Below are 13,804 nucleotides of genomic sequence, written 5' to 3'. Positions count from 1 at the left end.
AAGGAAGGAAGGAAGGAAGGAGGAAGGAAGGAAGGAAGGAAGGAAGGAAGGAGGAAGGAGGAAGGAAGGAAGGAAGGAGGAAGGAAGGAAGGAGGAAGGAAGGAAGGAAGGAAGGAAGGAAGGAAGGAAGGAAGAAGGAGGAAGGAAGGAAGGAAGCCAGCCAGCCTCAGCAGCTGAATCCAGTTTAGAAGCAGCTTCGATCGTGGACGTGAAGCCGTCCTGAATTCAATTCCCAGCAACCACATGATGGCTCACAACCATCTGTACAGCTACAGTGTACTCACATACATAAAATAGATATATCTTAAAATAAATACATAAATACTTCTAAAAAAATTATGACCATCATGAACACAAAATGTTCAATTCTTAAGCCTATACTTCCTTATTGGTAGGGAGTTTGAGTATCTTTTCATACACTGATCAGTGACCAGAATTTCCTTAGATTTTCCTCACTCCTTTCCTCAGAGTCTCTCAATCTTCCTGGTCTCCTTAGTAACAGGATTTCAGGTATGCTTCACCATATTATCTTTCTGATTTAGAAAGAGCACTGTGATGGTTCATCTTCACTATTGACTAGATAATGACTCACCCAGAAGGAAATCGTATGGTCACATATGACTGGTGTTTGCAGAGGTTTAGCTGAACAGGAAAGGCCCATCTTGAATGTGAGTTGTTAACACCCCATGGGATGGGGTCCTGGACTAAATTTTAAAAAGTAGGTAAGCCATGTGTCAGCATTTTTTCATAACAGCAGATCCAATATAACTAACCACCCACTTCACATGCTATAATTCCCCTGACTTAAGTCTACTTACTATATCTCCTCCAACTATTCCAGGTATTTTGCCACAATAACAAGAAAACTAATATAGACTAACTGTAGTGAAAGTGGGCACAATGCTATGATAAACCTTACTACATGGCTCACAGGCATTTGAAAATGGCTCATGGCAGGAATACAGAAGAAATTTTGAGTTAGAAAACAGAACTCTCAGAATCCTATAGAGTTAGGTGGTTCATTCTGATGGGAGTATGGAAAACCAGAATCCAATAGAAAGGCAGATAGTAAACACAGTACTCATGAGATTTGGAAAGGAACAACAACTCATGCTTGGATTAAAACCCTTTATAAAAAAACAAATAAATAAATAAAACCATTTATAAGAGGATAACATCTGAATCCAGCCACCGTGCATGCCGCATCTCTGTAGGAGCCTCTTCTCTCTCCCAAATACTAAATGGCATCCTTACTGAGACACTGGATCCCTAGTTAACAGACTTCCAGGTGCCAAGACCTCTCAACTAGGACAGTGAGTTTACATCAAAGCAGGTATTGGTGGCCACATGCCCTATTGCTCATCCCATCCCCTAACTCCTGGCCTGCTTGGGAATAATAGAAATGAGAATAAGAATAGGCTGCAGGCTAGTACTGTGAACACCAACCCCCAAATACTCAGAAAGACTGCCAGTTCTGCCACACGTACATATTATGACTCCTCTTTTCAAAGACCCTGCAATGTTGTATGTCTCTGAACTCTCCTGGAAGCCCCCTATGTGTTAATAACTTGTCTAATTAACTCTTTACTTCTCAATAACTCATCTTGGTGCCCCTTTTGACATTCTCCCAAATTTTTTCCATTATTTATATTTTATCCTAATAAAAGGTCTAATCCTAACCCTAACCATAATCCCTTCAAAGATCTTGTACCAGTAGTCCCTGTTCTGCTGAATCATTTTATAGTTTCTACAAAAAAAAAGTATACAATATCTTTGACTTTTTCTCCACCCTCATCACTCTCTTAAATCTCCCCCTTCCTCCACTGAGACTTCTCTTCCTTGTCCCTCACAGTCCCTTTCTATTGTCATGACATATGTGGGTCACATAAACAAACACACACACACACACACCCATGAGAAACAAGCTGATGCATGGGTGTTCTGTAAATGCCCTTTGCCAAGTTGGCAAATCTCCCTTCTGTTTCTAGTTTAGTGTTTTTAATCATGAACAGGTGTACAGTCTTACAAATTACATTTCCTTTATCAGCTGAGAAGTTTGAGTGCTTTGGTTTTTATCTTTTGTTTTTTGAAACCAGTCTCCTCTATTATGTAAGCTCTGGATGTCCTGGAATTCTCTATGTTGACCAGGCTATCCTCAAATTCACAGGAATTCAACTGCCTCTGCCTCCAGAGTGCTGGATTAAAGGTATGCACCACTATGCCCAGCCTGGTTTCTATACTACTGACATATTATTATAAGTACGTGTTTGACCAACCTTGCAGTTCTAGGATGAGGTCTTTTTTTGTTTTGTTTGTTTTGTTTTTTGTTTTTCAAGACAGGGTCTCTCTGTGTAGCTCTGGCTGTCCTGGAACTCACTCTGTAGACCAGGCTGGCCTCGAACTCAGAAATCCGCCTGCCTCTGCCTCCCAAGTGCTGGGATTAAAGGCGTACGCCACTAGGATGAGGTCTAATTAGTCACAATCTGATTCTTTTTTTTTTTTCTTTTTTAAAAATTTACTTTATTTATTTTGTGTGAATGAGTACACTGTAGCTGTACTGATGGCCATGAGCTATCATGTGTGTGGCTGCTGGGAACTGAACTCAGGACCTCTGCTGGCCACGCTCGCTCCGGCTTAATTCACTGTAGCTGTCTTCAGATGCGCCAGAAGAGGGCGTCCAGTCTCATTACGGGTGGTTGTGAGCCACCATGTGGTTGCTGGGATCCGAACTCAGGACCTTCGGAAGAGCAGTCCGTGCTCTTACCCGCTGAGCCATCTCGCCAGCCCTCTTTTTTTTTTTTTTTAAAGATTTATTTATTATTACATGTAAGCACACTGTAGCTGTCTTCAGACACACCAGAAGAGGGTATCAGATCTCATTACGGATGGTTGTGAGCTACCATGTGATTGCTGGGATTTGAACTCAAGACCTTCGGAAGAGCAGTCGGTGCTCTTACATGCTGAGCCATCTCACCAGCCCTCATGATATTCTTATACATGTACATTATTTTGATCATATTCATCCCTCTTTTTCTTCCCCTCCTACTCCTGATTACTTTCCTCTTCATAGCCATTCCTTTCTGCTTTTGTCTTTATTTCTCTTTCCTTGTTTTGGCAATCCAGTAACTGTAATTAAGCTTGTATTTTATTTATTTTATGTGTATGAGTACACTGTAGCTGTACAGATATCTGTGAGCTATCATGTGTGTGGCTCCTGGTAACTGAACTCAGGACCTCTGTGGCCCCCAGCACTCTGGCTCCCATAGCTCCAGCTCCCATCACTCTGGTTTAATTCACAGTAGCTGTCTTCAGACACACCAGAAGAGGGCGTCAGATCTCATTGCGGATGGTAGTCAGCCACCATGTGGTTGCTGGGATCCAAACTCAGTACCTTCGGAAGAGCAGTCAGTGCTCTTACCCGCTGAGCCATCTCGCCAGCCCCAACTTGTATTTTTATTAGTTTTTTCCAGAAGACTTCTTTTTAGTATTATTTAATTTTACATATATGAGTACATTTTGCCTTGGTGTGCATATGCACACCAGGTGTATGGCTGGTGCTAGCAAAGGCCAAAAAAGAGCATCAGATCTGTTCTAGCTAGAGTTAAAAGACAGTTGTGAGCGTGTTCTAAGAACCAAATCTGTATCCTCCACAAGAATATACTAACTATTGAGCAATCTCAGCCCGAAAGACATCTTTTTTTATTATTGTTATTATTTGTAATTTATTTTATGTATATAGGTGTTTTGCCTGAAGAGGTTGGAAGAAAACGTTTCATTGTAGAATGCTGTGAACTGTCATGTGGGTGCTGGGAACTGAACCCAGGTCCTCTGGAAGGGCAGTAAGTGCTCTTAACTACTGAGCCATCTCCCAGCCCCACCTGAAAGACATTTCTTAAGGCTTTTTTAAAACTTTTGTGCATGTGAACTGGAATGTTTTTTGGAGTGTTTTAAGTAGTTATATTTCTGTTTCTCAGCTTTGTATAATTTATGTCCCAACCATTCGCCATTTAGTTTTCTTCTAGTAAACTTGCAGATGATAAATGTTGTTAGCATTTGTGTGCCTCAATGATGCACTCTGTCCTCATTCAAGAACTCAGCTAAATATTAAATTCTAGATTGACAATCATTTTTCTTATGAACTCTGATGATGTTATTCCATTGTCTTCTGTCATCTGAGGAGCTAATACAGTATTTCCTAGGGTCAGCTGCTATTGATGAAACCACTGTTAAGACAGGATCTTGCCATCAATCCCTAGGCTAGTCTCAGATTTGAGGCCCTTCTAACTCTACCTCCCAAATGCTGGGCTCACATGCAGACGTCACTGTACATGGATTATTCTCTATTTTTGTATTTTATATACAAGTTTTCTAATTAGGTTTTATCTTTTTTTCTTAATCATTCTAATTTTAATATTTAAAATATTCTTTGTTTCATATCCATACCTAAGTAAACATACGTCAAACCAAGCTTTTCATATTTGAAAGTCTAAAAGCACCAGAACACTATGTAAATTGTGGCCATGTGTAAAGTCCTTTTGAACACTACTAGAAAACTCTACCTCCATTTCTATCATTTTCTTGCTCAGCCTTTCTTTTGCACCTCTAGAGGGTAGGGTCCTACTAACACTCTGGACTAAGGATTTCTAAAACACAAGCACTGCTGCAGTATTAAGTGCTAGATTGAAGCTGTTTAAAGAGAAAAGGTACAATAAAAATACCTTAAAGTTGAATAGAAAATTAATACAACTTTTTTAAATGTTATAATATTCCCAACTGATGCCAGCCTAAAGAAAATGTACACTACGACAAAAATAGGCAGTGAGAAGTCAAACAGCGGACATGTCATCTTTTATTAGTAGTCCTCATTACTGTTTGCATTTACAACTCAGTGACATTCCAAATAAAAGCAAGCTCAATAATTACAGAAGCACCAAGATGGTTCCTTCCAGGGGAACAGCAGTGTTTGGTTTATGAGTCACCTTGCCCTATTTGGCTGAAAGACAAAGGCTGCTGAGCACACTGCTGTATACTGTTTATGCTGTACCAGTTACAAAGCCTAGCTTCCACCTTCACAGCAGGTACAATGACATAAGCTGCTGCTGGAGAACGAAGTTTTAAATTTGATTTTTACTACAATACAGGCAAGTGTCCACAATAATAATTAAATAATCAACACTGATGTTTTATATACCATATATATTGCCTTTAGGAAGGACACTATGAAGTCTCAAAAAGGATCATAGAATTCCTTCTGTCATTTTTTAAAAAGCTGCCTCAACGGCCGGGTGGTGGTGGCGCACATCTTTAATCTCAGCACTTGAGAAGCAGAGGCAGGCAGATTTCTGAGTTCCAAGCCAGCCTGGTCTACAGAGTGAGTTCCAGGACAGCCAGAGCTATAGAGAGAAACCCTGTCTCGAAAAACCAAAAACCCCAAAAACAAAGAAAAAAGAAGTTATGGGTCAGTGAGACGGCTCACTTATAAATAAGTTTCTGCTATCAACATCTGGTGACCTAAGTTTGATCCCAAAAACCTAAAAAAGGTAGAAACAAAGGCCTAATTCCATTTTTTTTTTCTTTTTTTGCTTTTTCAAGACAGGGTTTCTCTGTGTAGCCCTGGTTGTCCTGGAACTCACACTGTAGACCAGGCTGGCCTCGAGCTCAGAAATCCGCCTGTCTCTGCCTCCCAAGTGCTGGGATTAAAGGCGTGCGCCACCACTGCCCGGCCAAAGGCCTAATTCAAAAATTGTCCTCTAACCTTTACACACATGCTCTAGCACAAACACCCACTCCCATACACATTAAAAAAAAAAAAAAAAAAAAAAAAAAGAAAGAAAAGAAAAGAAAAGAAAAGAAAAGAAAAGCTCACCCCTAGTCTGAGTCTCATGGGAGAGCAGCCTAGCACTTTGCCTGGGCAGCACAGTAGAGCTGACCTTGGTGGTATAGGCACAGGTGAGCCAGCCCCCACAAACTCAGCTACCACCCAGGCCCATATCCAGGGCTTTGAGTTGGCCCACCCGAACATCTACTCCCTCTATGAACTGCTAGAACACATGAAGGGGGTGGTTCTCCAGAACCAAAGATGCAGGATCTCCATGACACAGCCAACAACAGGATGGTGGAAAGGAGTCCCAGTGAGGATATAGAATTGGTAACGTGGAAGAAGCCAGAATCCTTAAACCAGACCAACAACTCAGTACAATGAAAATTTGCAAGAAAAGCTGTTTGGGCAAAGGGGTATACTGTGTGACACACGGAAGCTTCCAGGGTAAATTGTTGTTTTGTTGTCTTGTTTTGTTTGTTCTCTTTTTGGGAAGGTGGTTCCAAAGGCAGAGGTTGAATATGGAGGGACAGGGAGAAGAGTGTGATTGGGTCGCATAATATGAAATTCATAAGGAATCAAAAAGCTAGAGAGAGAGAGAAAGAGGGGGGAGGGAGGGAAGGAGGGAAGGGAAGAAGGGAGGGACAGAGAAGAAGGAGTTCTTAATTTTTTTTTAAAGTTTTTACAGAAAGTAACTTCAAGGAAAAAGGGAAAACCTTAAATTTTAATTTGGGAACAGAGGGAAATAGAAAACAAATCAAACAAGCTTTCAAACTTAACTACAATTTATTGAAGAAAAAAAACTAGGACACAGGTTCAATTTCCAGTACCTACATGATAGCTCACAATTGTCTGGTTAGTTTCCGTCCCAGGGATCCTATGCCCTCTTCTAGCCTCCATGGTCACCAGATACACATGGTACACAGACATACATGCAGGCAAAAGACGCACACACATAAAAATAATTTTTAAGTTTTAAGAAAACAAAATTGAAGAGGCTACACAAGATGACTAACATATTCATGTGAGAAGTAATGGGAGGAAAAAGACAGCACAAACTGCCGGGCGGTGGTGGCGCACGCCTTTAATCCCAGTACTTGGGAGGCAGAGGCAGGCGGATTTCTAAGTTCAAGGCCAGCCTGGTCTACAGAGTGAGTTCCAGGACAGCCAGGGCTATACAGAGAAACCCTGTCTTGGGAAAAAAAAAAAAATTGATAGCACAATACCTCTACATCTGTTTTCCTCACCTTCAGTTCAATCAACCTAAAGCACTACATGAATTCTACTCCCATTTTATGTCCAGAACCTAAATAAAATGTATCCCACAGAGTAGGTACCTAACAATATATACTGAGAAAATAATTGAATACTTAGTAAATTCCATAACATGTCAGTTTCTATACAACAGAACCAGGGACTGTACATCAAATGTTAAGAACAGCCAACTAGAACTAAATAGATCAGAAAACAGACAAACCTTAATGGTGAATTTTCAACTTGCTCCTCAACTCCACTGAGAACCCTAGTTCCAAAAAGCATTATTTTTATCACACACACACACACACACATATATACAAACATGGTTTTTTCAATGACAAACAAAACTGTACTATCAGAAACTTAACATTTTAAACAGTTTTGGCAGGAAAGTTGGGGAAGAGACTGGTAAACTTACCCTCTTTAGCCAAATATAGCTCCTTAAATTTTGCTCTCTTTTGATTAAATTCTTGCTCAAGCTGCTGCTGTGCACGTAAAAATTCTGCATTAATTTTTTCCAATTCTGCTACCCGTTGCTGAAGAGAAACTGAAAGAAGAAATACTAGTTAACAAGTAATAAATTTGTTTAAAAGGTTCAAGAATACTGCTACACATCAAACTAGTAGGGAAATGAAATACATTATATTCTAGTAAATTGTAATTTTTTAAAAATTAGACTTTCACACATATACTGTGAATGAAACAGAGTCACAGAGAACAAAGCCAATTTCAACACAAGAACTCCTAACACTCTTTAGTACACTGATAGAATGTTAATCCATGGCTGGAAGAGTTAAATATTGACTTAGTTATTTATCCCACATCTAACCCCACTGTCAATGTTGCTACTTCTAGTTTATTATGGACAAAATCCTGTCTGGGACACCCACAGCAACAGGAACTAATCTTCCAGTCCCAAAAGACCCATTACACTAAATGAATTATTACATATGGAAAGGACACAAATCCATGGTTCTGTGTCACAGCTCCAATACTGGCAGATCATCTATTTTCAGATAAGTACTGGCCATAGTCTGACAATAAGTGGACACATTCCTTACTTAGGGGCTCGAGATTTGGAGCTCACTGTCTGTCTATTCTGGTCTAGGCCAGGGGCTGTTTTGGTTAAAGCAAACCCTTGACTCAGCCTTCAGGCTATCAACATCGTCCCTTCAGGAGTATTTATCAGCACTAGCCAACCACTATTTAGTTAACTTAGCTAGCTGGGGTCCCTTTTCTCTACCTAGCACTGGAAATGATGGTGATCTGCCTGTTTTATAACCAAGATTATCTCTGAAGGCCATTCCCTACCCACAAGCCACTGCTCAATTCACAGCTGATTTTATAAAATACATTTAAAAGGCTAGAAGTATACCAATAGTTACAACTATGACTCATTAATTTTCTTTTCAAAGTTCTCAACAACAGGATATATTTCTCTAACAAATCCTGAGCCAATCCTTGTATTTGTTCATTCCCATATCCCTGGGCTAGCTTCACTACAGAGTTGATAGCACTGGTGTAACTCACAGCTGGAAGAGAAAAAGACTGCTGCCATGAGCTCCACGTCACGAAAGGGAAAGTTATTCTGAGATACATCTATAGTCAGACAATGACACCCTAACCATTTCAAACCTTCATTTTTTTTTTTTTTTGAAACAAAGGAGAGGGGAAAATATATCAGAATGCAGCCATTCAGGAGAATATATGAAGGATAACCACTGAAAGGAGGTTTACCATTTAAAATCATGAAGGGAATTTAATTTAGTCTCTTAGCACCTTACTTCTGCTGGTAGTTACTGTTACATCCCAACAAATTGATAGCTTTCCCACAGAACATTAAAATTGCTGACACATACTGACTACTACAAAAATAAACAAGGCCTCTGACAAATGAAGCATACCATTCCTCAATGTATATGTACTTCAAAATATTATATACATGCTTTTAAAAAATACTATGTAATCTAGCAATTTAAAATAAAATTTTAAAGGCTTTTTGTTCATACTTTTCCCTACACCCTATGTCATCCATACCTTCTACCAAACCACACACATGCCCATAGGCACATGTCATTCATCGTTATATTTATATTTAAGTCAAAAGACAAATGAATCAGCTAAACCCAAAAATACAGCTCTTAAAATTACAGCCAAACCCTGGCATGGTAGTTTGTATTTGTAAGACCTGCATTTGCCTGAGGCAGGAGAATTACCATGAGTATGCTGTTAGCCTGGATTCGAGTAGTCCCAAGCAAGACTGGGCTACAGAGTTAAACATTCATATAAATTGTTTTAATTTTTTTTTCAGCCAAACATTGTGTTTCCACTCCTCCCTACTCCATCCTAGCTCTGACCCACACAGTTCAAACCAAGTCCACACCCACAACTGACTCTCTCCAATTTAGAAGACAGATTACAATTCCAGAAACCATGATTCATTTGAGGGTATACCAAGAAACTCCCTTATTATCATTCTGTTTTGATATAACTTTTGAAACAATCTATCTCAAGTACTCCAGGCATATTGTACTTCTACAAAACAGAATGGCCAAAATAACCGCTTTTTACACACGTGTTTAATGTCACATGTACAAAAGTCAATTTACCCCAAATAGAAGTTTACAAGTAGGTATATCATAATGCAACCAGAAATCAAACTGAAAGCAGCTCACCAAATGCAAGTGCTATATTATGTTCTAACATGGTGATTACATAGGTCAGTGATTAGTGCAGAGCTCAAAAAGCGCTTAACATGGAATGTAAGAAAAAAATGATAAATGTTAGCTATCATTTTAAAACTAAGAGTAATGGGTAAAGAAATACAGAGATCAAATCCCTTTGTAGCCACAAAAAACTAGAAGCCACTCCTGACCTCAGTATTCTCATCAAGTTCCATGCTTACTGATTTCCAGGACATACTCCTCCTCCCTGCTACACACAAATTAACTAGCCTCAACACCAGCTTTCAACAATATTAAGCCTTTCAGGATTTAACAGCATGGAGTTTTAGTCTATCAGCCTTCACAAACACAGTCCATACGTCATTACTTTGTTGAAGTACTAAGGGGGAAATCATCTGATGCTAAAGCTAATTTATTAATTTATCTATCAAGGACAGGAACAGCAAAAAGGGCAGGGACTCACTATATAGCCAGTCCAAGCCAAGGCCAATACGAAATTTGTTAAATTGTCAAGGTTGGCCTGGAACTCACAGTGATCTAGCTGGCACAAGCTGCCAATTTCTTGGATTAAAGGAACTTGCCACGCCACCATGTCAAGCCTCTGTGGTTTCATTTATTTTATTTTATTGGTTGGTTTTGTTTTTCAAGATAGTGTTTACTTTTTTTTTTTTTTTTTTTTTTTTTTTTTTTTTTTTTTTTTTTTTTTTTTTTTTGGTTTTTGAAGATGAGGTTTCTCTGTGTAGCCCTGGCTGTCCTGGAACTCACTCTGTAGACCAGGCTGGCCTTGAACTCAGAAATCCGCCTGCCTCTACCTCCCAAGTCCCAAGTGCTGGGATTAAAGGCATGCACCACCACTGCCCAGTGATAGTGGCTACTTTTAATGCTTACTATACAAAAAGAAAAAGCCACTTACTCAAAACGCCTGAATTAAACACTACCAATACTGAAAGAAGAAAAAGTAAAATCATAAATAAGGAAAAGATCCAGTAATTCTTACATATTTGACTTTTCCTTGTTTTACTATTGTTTATTGAGACAGTCTCAATTCTCGGTCATCTTTCTTTGTCTCCCAAGTTTTGGACTGAAAGAGCAGGCCACACCACTCTGTCTAGCTTAATTTTCCCTAATTTTAATATGAAAGAATATACATTTTCAAGCCCTGAGCTATGTCCTATTATATATGTCTAAAAAAAGGAAACACTTTTACTAAAGTCCAATGACACAAAGCTAGAAAAAAGGAAAAGAGAAGTCTGGGTCATATTTTACTATAACCAGAAACTATTATTTGAAGATTTTACTCAAGATCCAAAAAGACACCCATTTCAAACCACAGAACATCAGTGCAGGAGAGAGAAAACAGTTCCTGAGACCCCTGGGATTGTTACCAAATTCTGAAATGAAATTACTGCTGGGCAAAGGGTATATGCTCACAACTCAGCTACTCAGGCAGCTAAGACACTGCAACCTAGGAGTTCAAGCCCAAATGGGAAACAGTGAAACCTTGTAAGAAAGACGGGAAAAGATAGGAGGGTAGAGGGAAAGGAAGGAAGAAAAGTAGAAAAAAATAAATTATTACAAACTGTAGGTAACCCATTTAATAAGATACCAAAGCCAGAAAATATAAATGAAAAGAACAAAGTACAAAATTATATATGGCACAATATGAACCATGTAAAAGTATAATAAAAAACAGACTGGAAAAAATATGCCAGGCCAGGCCAGTGGACAAAGCAGGCAAGCCACATATCTGCCACACCTAACTGGGAAAAGAAGCTGTCTGCCAACATCAGCCTAAGCCATGGCATGCTGCCATTAGGAGTCGGCAGAGCAGAAATTCTCTAGGCAACTTGAAAGGGAAACACATATGGCCAAGGACATCCTAGGGAAGCATTCTGATGAGCTAAACCAGGTACCAGGGTACCAGAGTTGATCCAGAAGATACTCAGCAGACCATAGAGCTTAAGGAAAAAACCCACAAAATAATGAGCCCCAAATCAATCAAATCTCTCTCTCTCTCTCTCTCTCTCTCTCTCTCTCTCTCTCTCTCTCACTCACACACACACACACACACACACAATCAAAAGTAAAGCTCAGGGATTGAGGGAGTGAGAGCACTGTCTGTTCTTGTAGAGGACTTCGATTTAGTTCCCAGCATCCCCTCTATAACTACAGACCCAAGGGATCTAATGCTTGGGTCAGGCACACATTGGGACATCGGGTGTACATACATACATGCAAGCAGGAAACTCAAACACATAAAATTAAAAAAATAAAATAAACATGTTGGGTTAAGGGTGTAGCTCCATTAGTAGAACATTTGTCTAATATGCATACATCCCGGGAGGTGATCTCCCAACACCCTATAAACTGAGTGTGGTGGCATGAGCCTGCAATTCCAGCCCTGAGAAGTGAAGGCAGAAGTATAAGATTAATGCCAGCCTAACTTCACTGGAAGTTCAAGGCCAGCATGAATGATAAGAAAGAGACTGTGTTCCAAAAAAAAAAAAAAGAAAAAGGAAAAGGAAAAAGCCTTCTGTTACTTGATCACCTGATCACGGTAACTCTAATACTCAGAAGGCTGAAGAAAGCTCAAGAATTCCAGACCAGCCTGAACTACATTTTGCCTCAAAAAGCAAAAACAAAAAACAAAAAACAAACAAACAAACAAAAAAAAACATGGGTAGGAAGATGGCTCGGCAGTAGAAGTACTGGATACACAAGCATGGGGACTTGAGCTCAAAATCCCTGGTGCCTACATAAAAGAACCAAAACCTTTAAAAATTGAAAACAAAACAACATTTATGTTTTACAGCCATAGCTAAACCTGTGTCTTCTGCACAGGGACCCTGGCATGGATATTTACAAAATGGTCATGAATTCCTGACTGGAAGACTTGGTAAAGAGGCTCTCTTCCAAAGGTCGGCAGGGTAGCTGGGGATCCTGGAGATTGCATCAAAGGTGGCCTTGGCAAAGTTGCCCAGAGTGGCAGCGAGTATAAATTCAACATAGTCTTGCTTTAACCCATTCATAGCAGTTGTCAATTACAGGCAGCAGTATCTCTTGGACACAGGAGTTTGAATGATGCCAGTGCCTCTGGAAACAAAGATGTAATGCAGAGCTATCCCAGCCTTTTTGGTACCTTTGCACAGCACAGTACAAGACACACAGGTCATAATCTCCAGGGCCTCCTTACATAAAGACAAAGGCTAGTGTCAAGCCAAGAGAGCCCCTCAGACAGTGGTAAGCTATCTTTGGAGCACTTACAACCAAGACCAATTTGGCCACTGCTGTCCATAATGGTGACAGATGCCTGAACCTTAACTGCTTGCCAGCTCAGTCTGCTTCTAGACTAGACTAATCTCAAAACCTCACTCTTTCATAGTGAGGCAGAGAGAAATACATCTCCAAGAGCTCACACCTCTCTCAGATGACATGGCCCAACTTGGTGACAAGCCTCCAGGCTTCCAGGCTCCCACACTGCACTCTACAAGTATTCTAGCTAGCAAATTACTATTTTCAGGCTGAGGGAACAGCTCAGTCAGTAAAGTGCTTGCCTTTCAACCTTCAGAACCCACGTAAAAAGCCAAACACGGCAATGTACTTTGTAATCCCAAAGTTGGGGAGGCAAAGACAGGAGAATCCTGAAACTCACTAGCTAACCAAGCTGGTAAACTCTAAGTTAATGGGAGATTTTGTATCAAAGGAAGCAGGCAGCATTCCAGAGGACGATACTCACATATGCATGCATTTTACTTTTTGAAAATAAAAATCTAGGACAGGGCTGAGAGATGGCTCAAGGGATTAAAAGTACTTACCACACAAGCCTGACAACTTAAGTCTGACCCCTGGAACCCACAAAAACCAGAAGTGGTTATTCGTATCCATAATCCCATCACTCCTGCATTGAGATATAGTAACAGGAAAATGGACTGGAAGCACACTAACTAACCAGATAACCTGAGTATATAAAGGAGCACAAATAAGAGAGGCCCTACCTCAGCAGGATGCAGTAAGAGCACCAACTCCCAAAAGTTGTCTTCTGAGC

General features: G+C 40.0%; 1 protein-coding gene across 3 annotated transcripts in view; it reads right to left on the bottom strand.

Moving 5' to 3' along the window:
- The window catches only part of Rabep1 (rabaptin, RAB GTPase binding effector protein 1), a 105,776-nt gene that overhangs the window by 71,441 nt on the left and 20,531 nt on the right, over positions 1-13,804 (bottom strand). For all 3 annotated transcript variants that reach the window (XM_031353114.1, XM_031353115.1, XM_031353116.1), the window contains exon 2: positions 7,494-7,622. In XM_031353114.1, the coding sequence (XP_031208974.1) occupies positions 7,494-7,622 (129 nt within the window). The remainder of the gene's footprint in view (positions 1-7,493; positions 7,623-13,804) is intronic.

The sequence above is a fragment of the Mastomys coucha genome, unplaced genomic scaffold (assembly GCF_008632895.1).
Source record: "Mastomys coucha isolate ucsf_1 unplaced genomic scaffold, UCSF_Mcou_1 pScaffold5, whole genome shotgun sequence".
Taxonomy (NCBI): Eukaryota; Metazoa; Chordata; class Mammalia; order Rodentia; family Muridae; genus Mastomys; species Mastomys coucha.
This window is presented reverse-complemented; position numbering and strand designations above follow the sequence as displayed.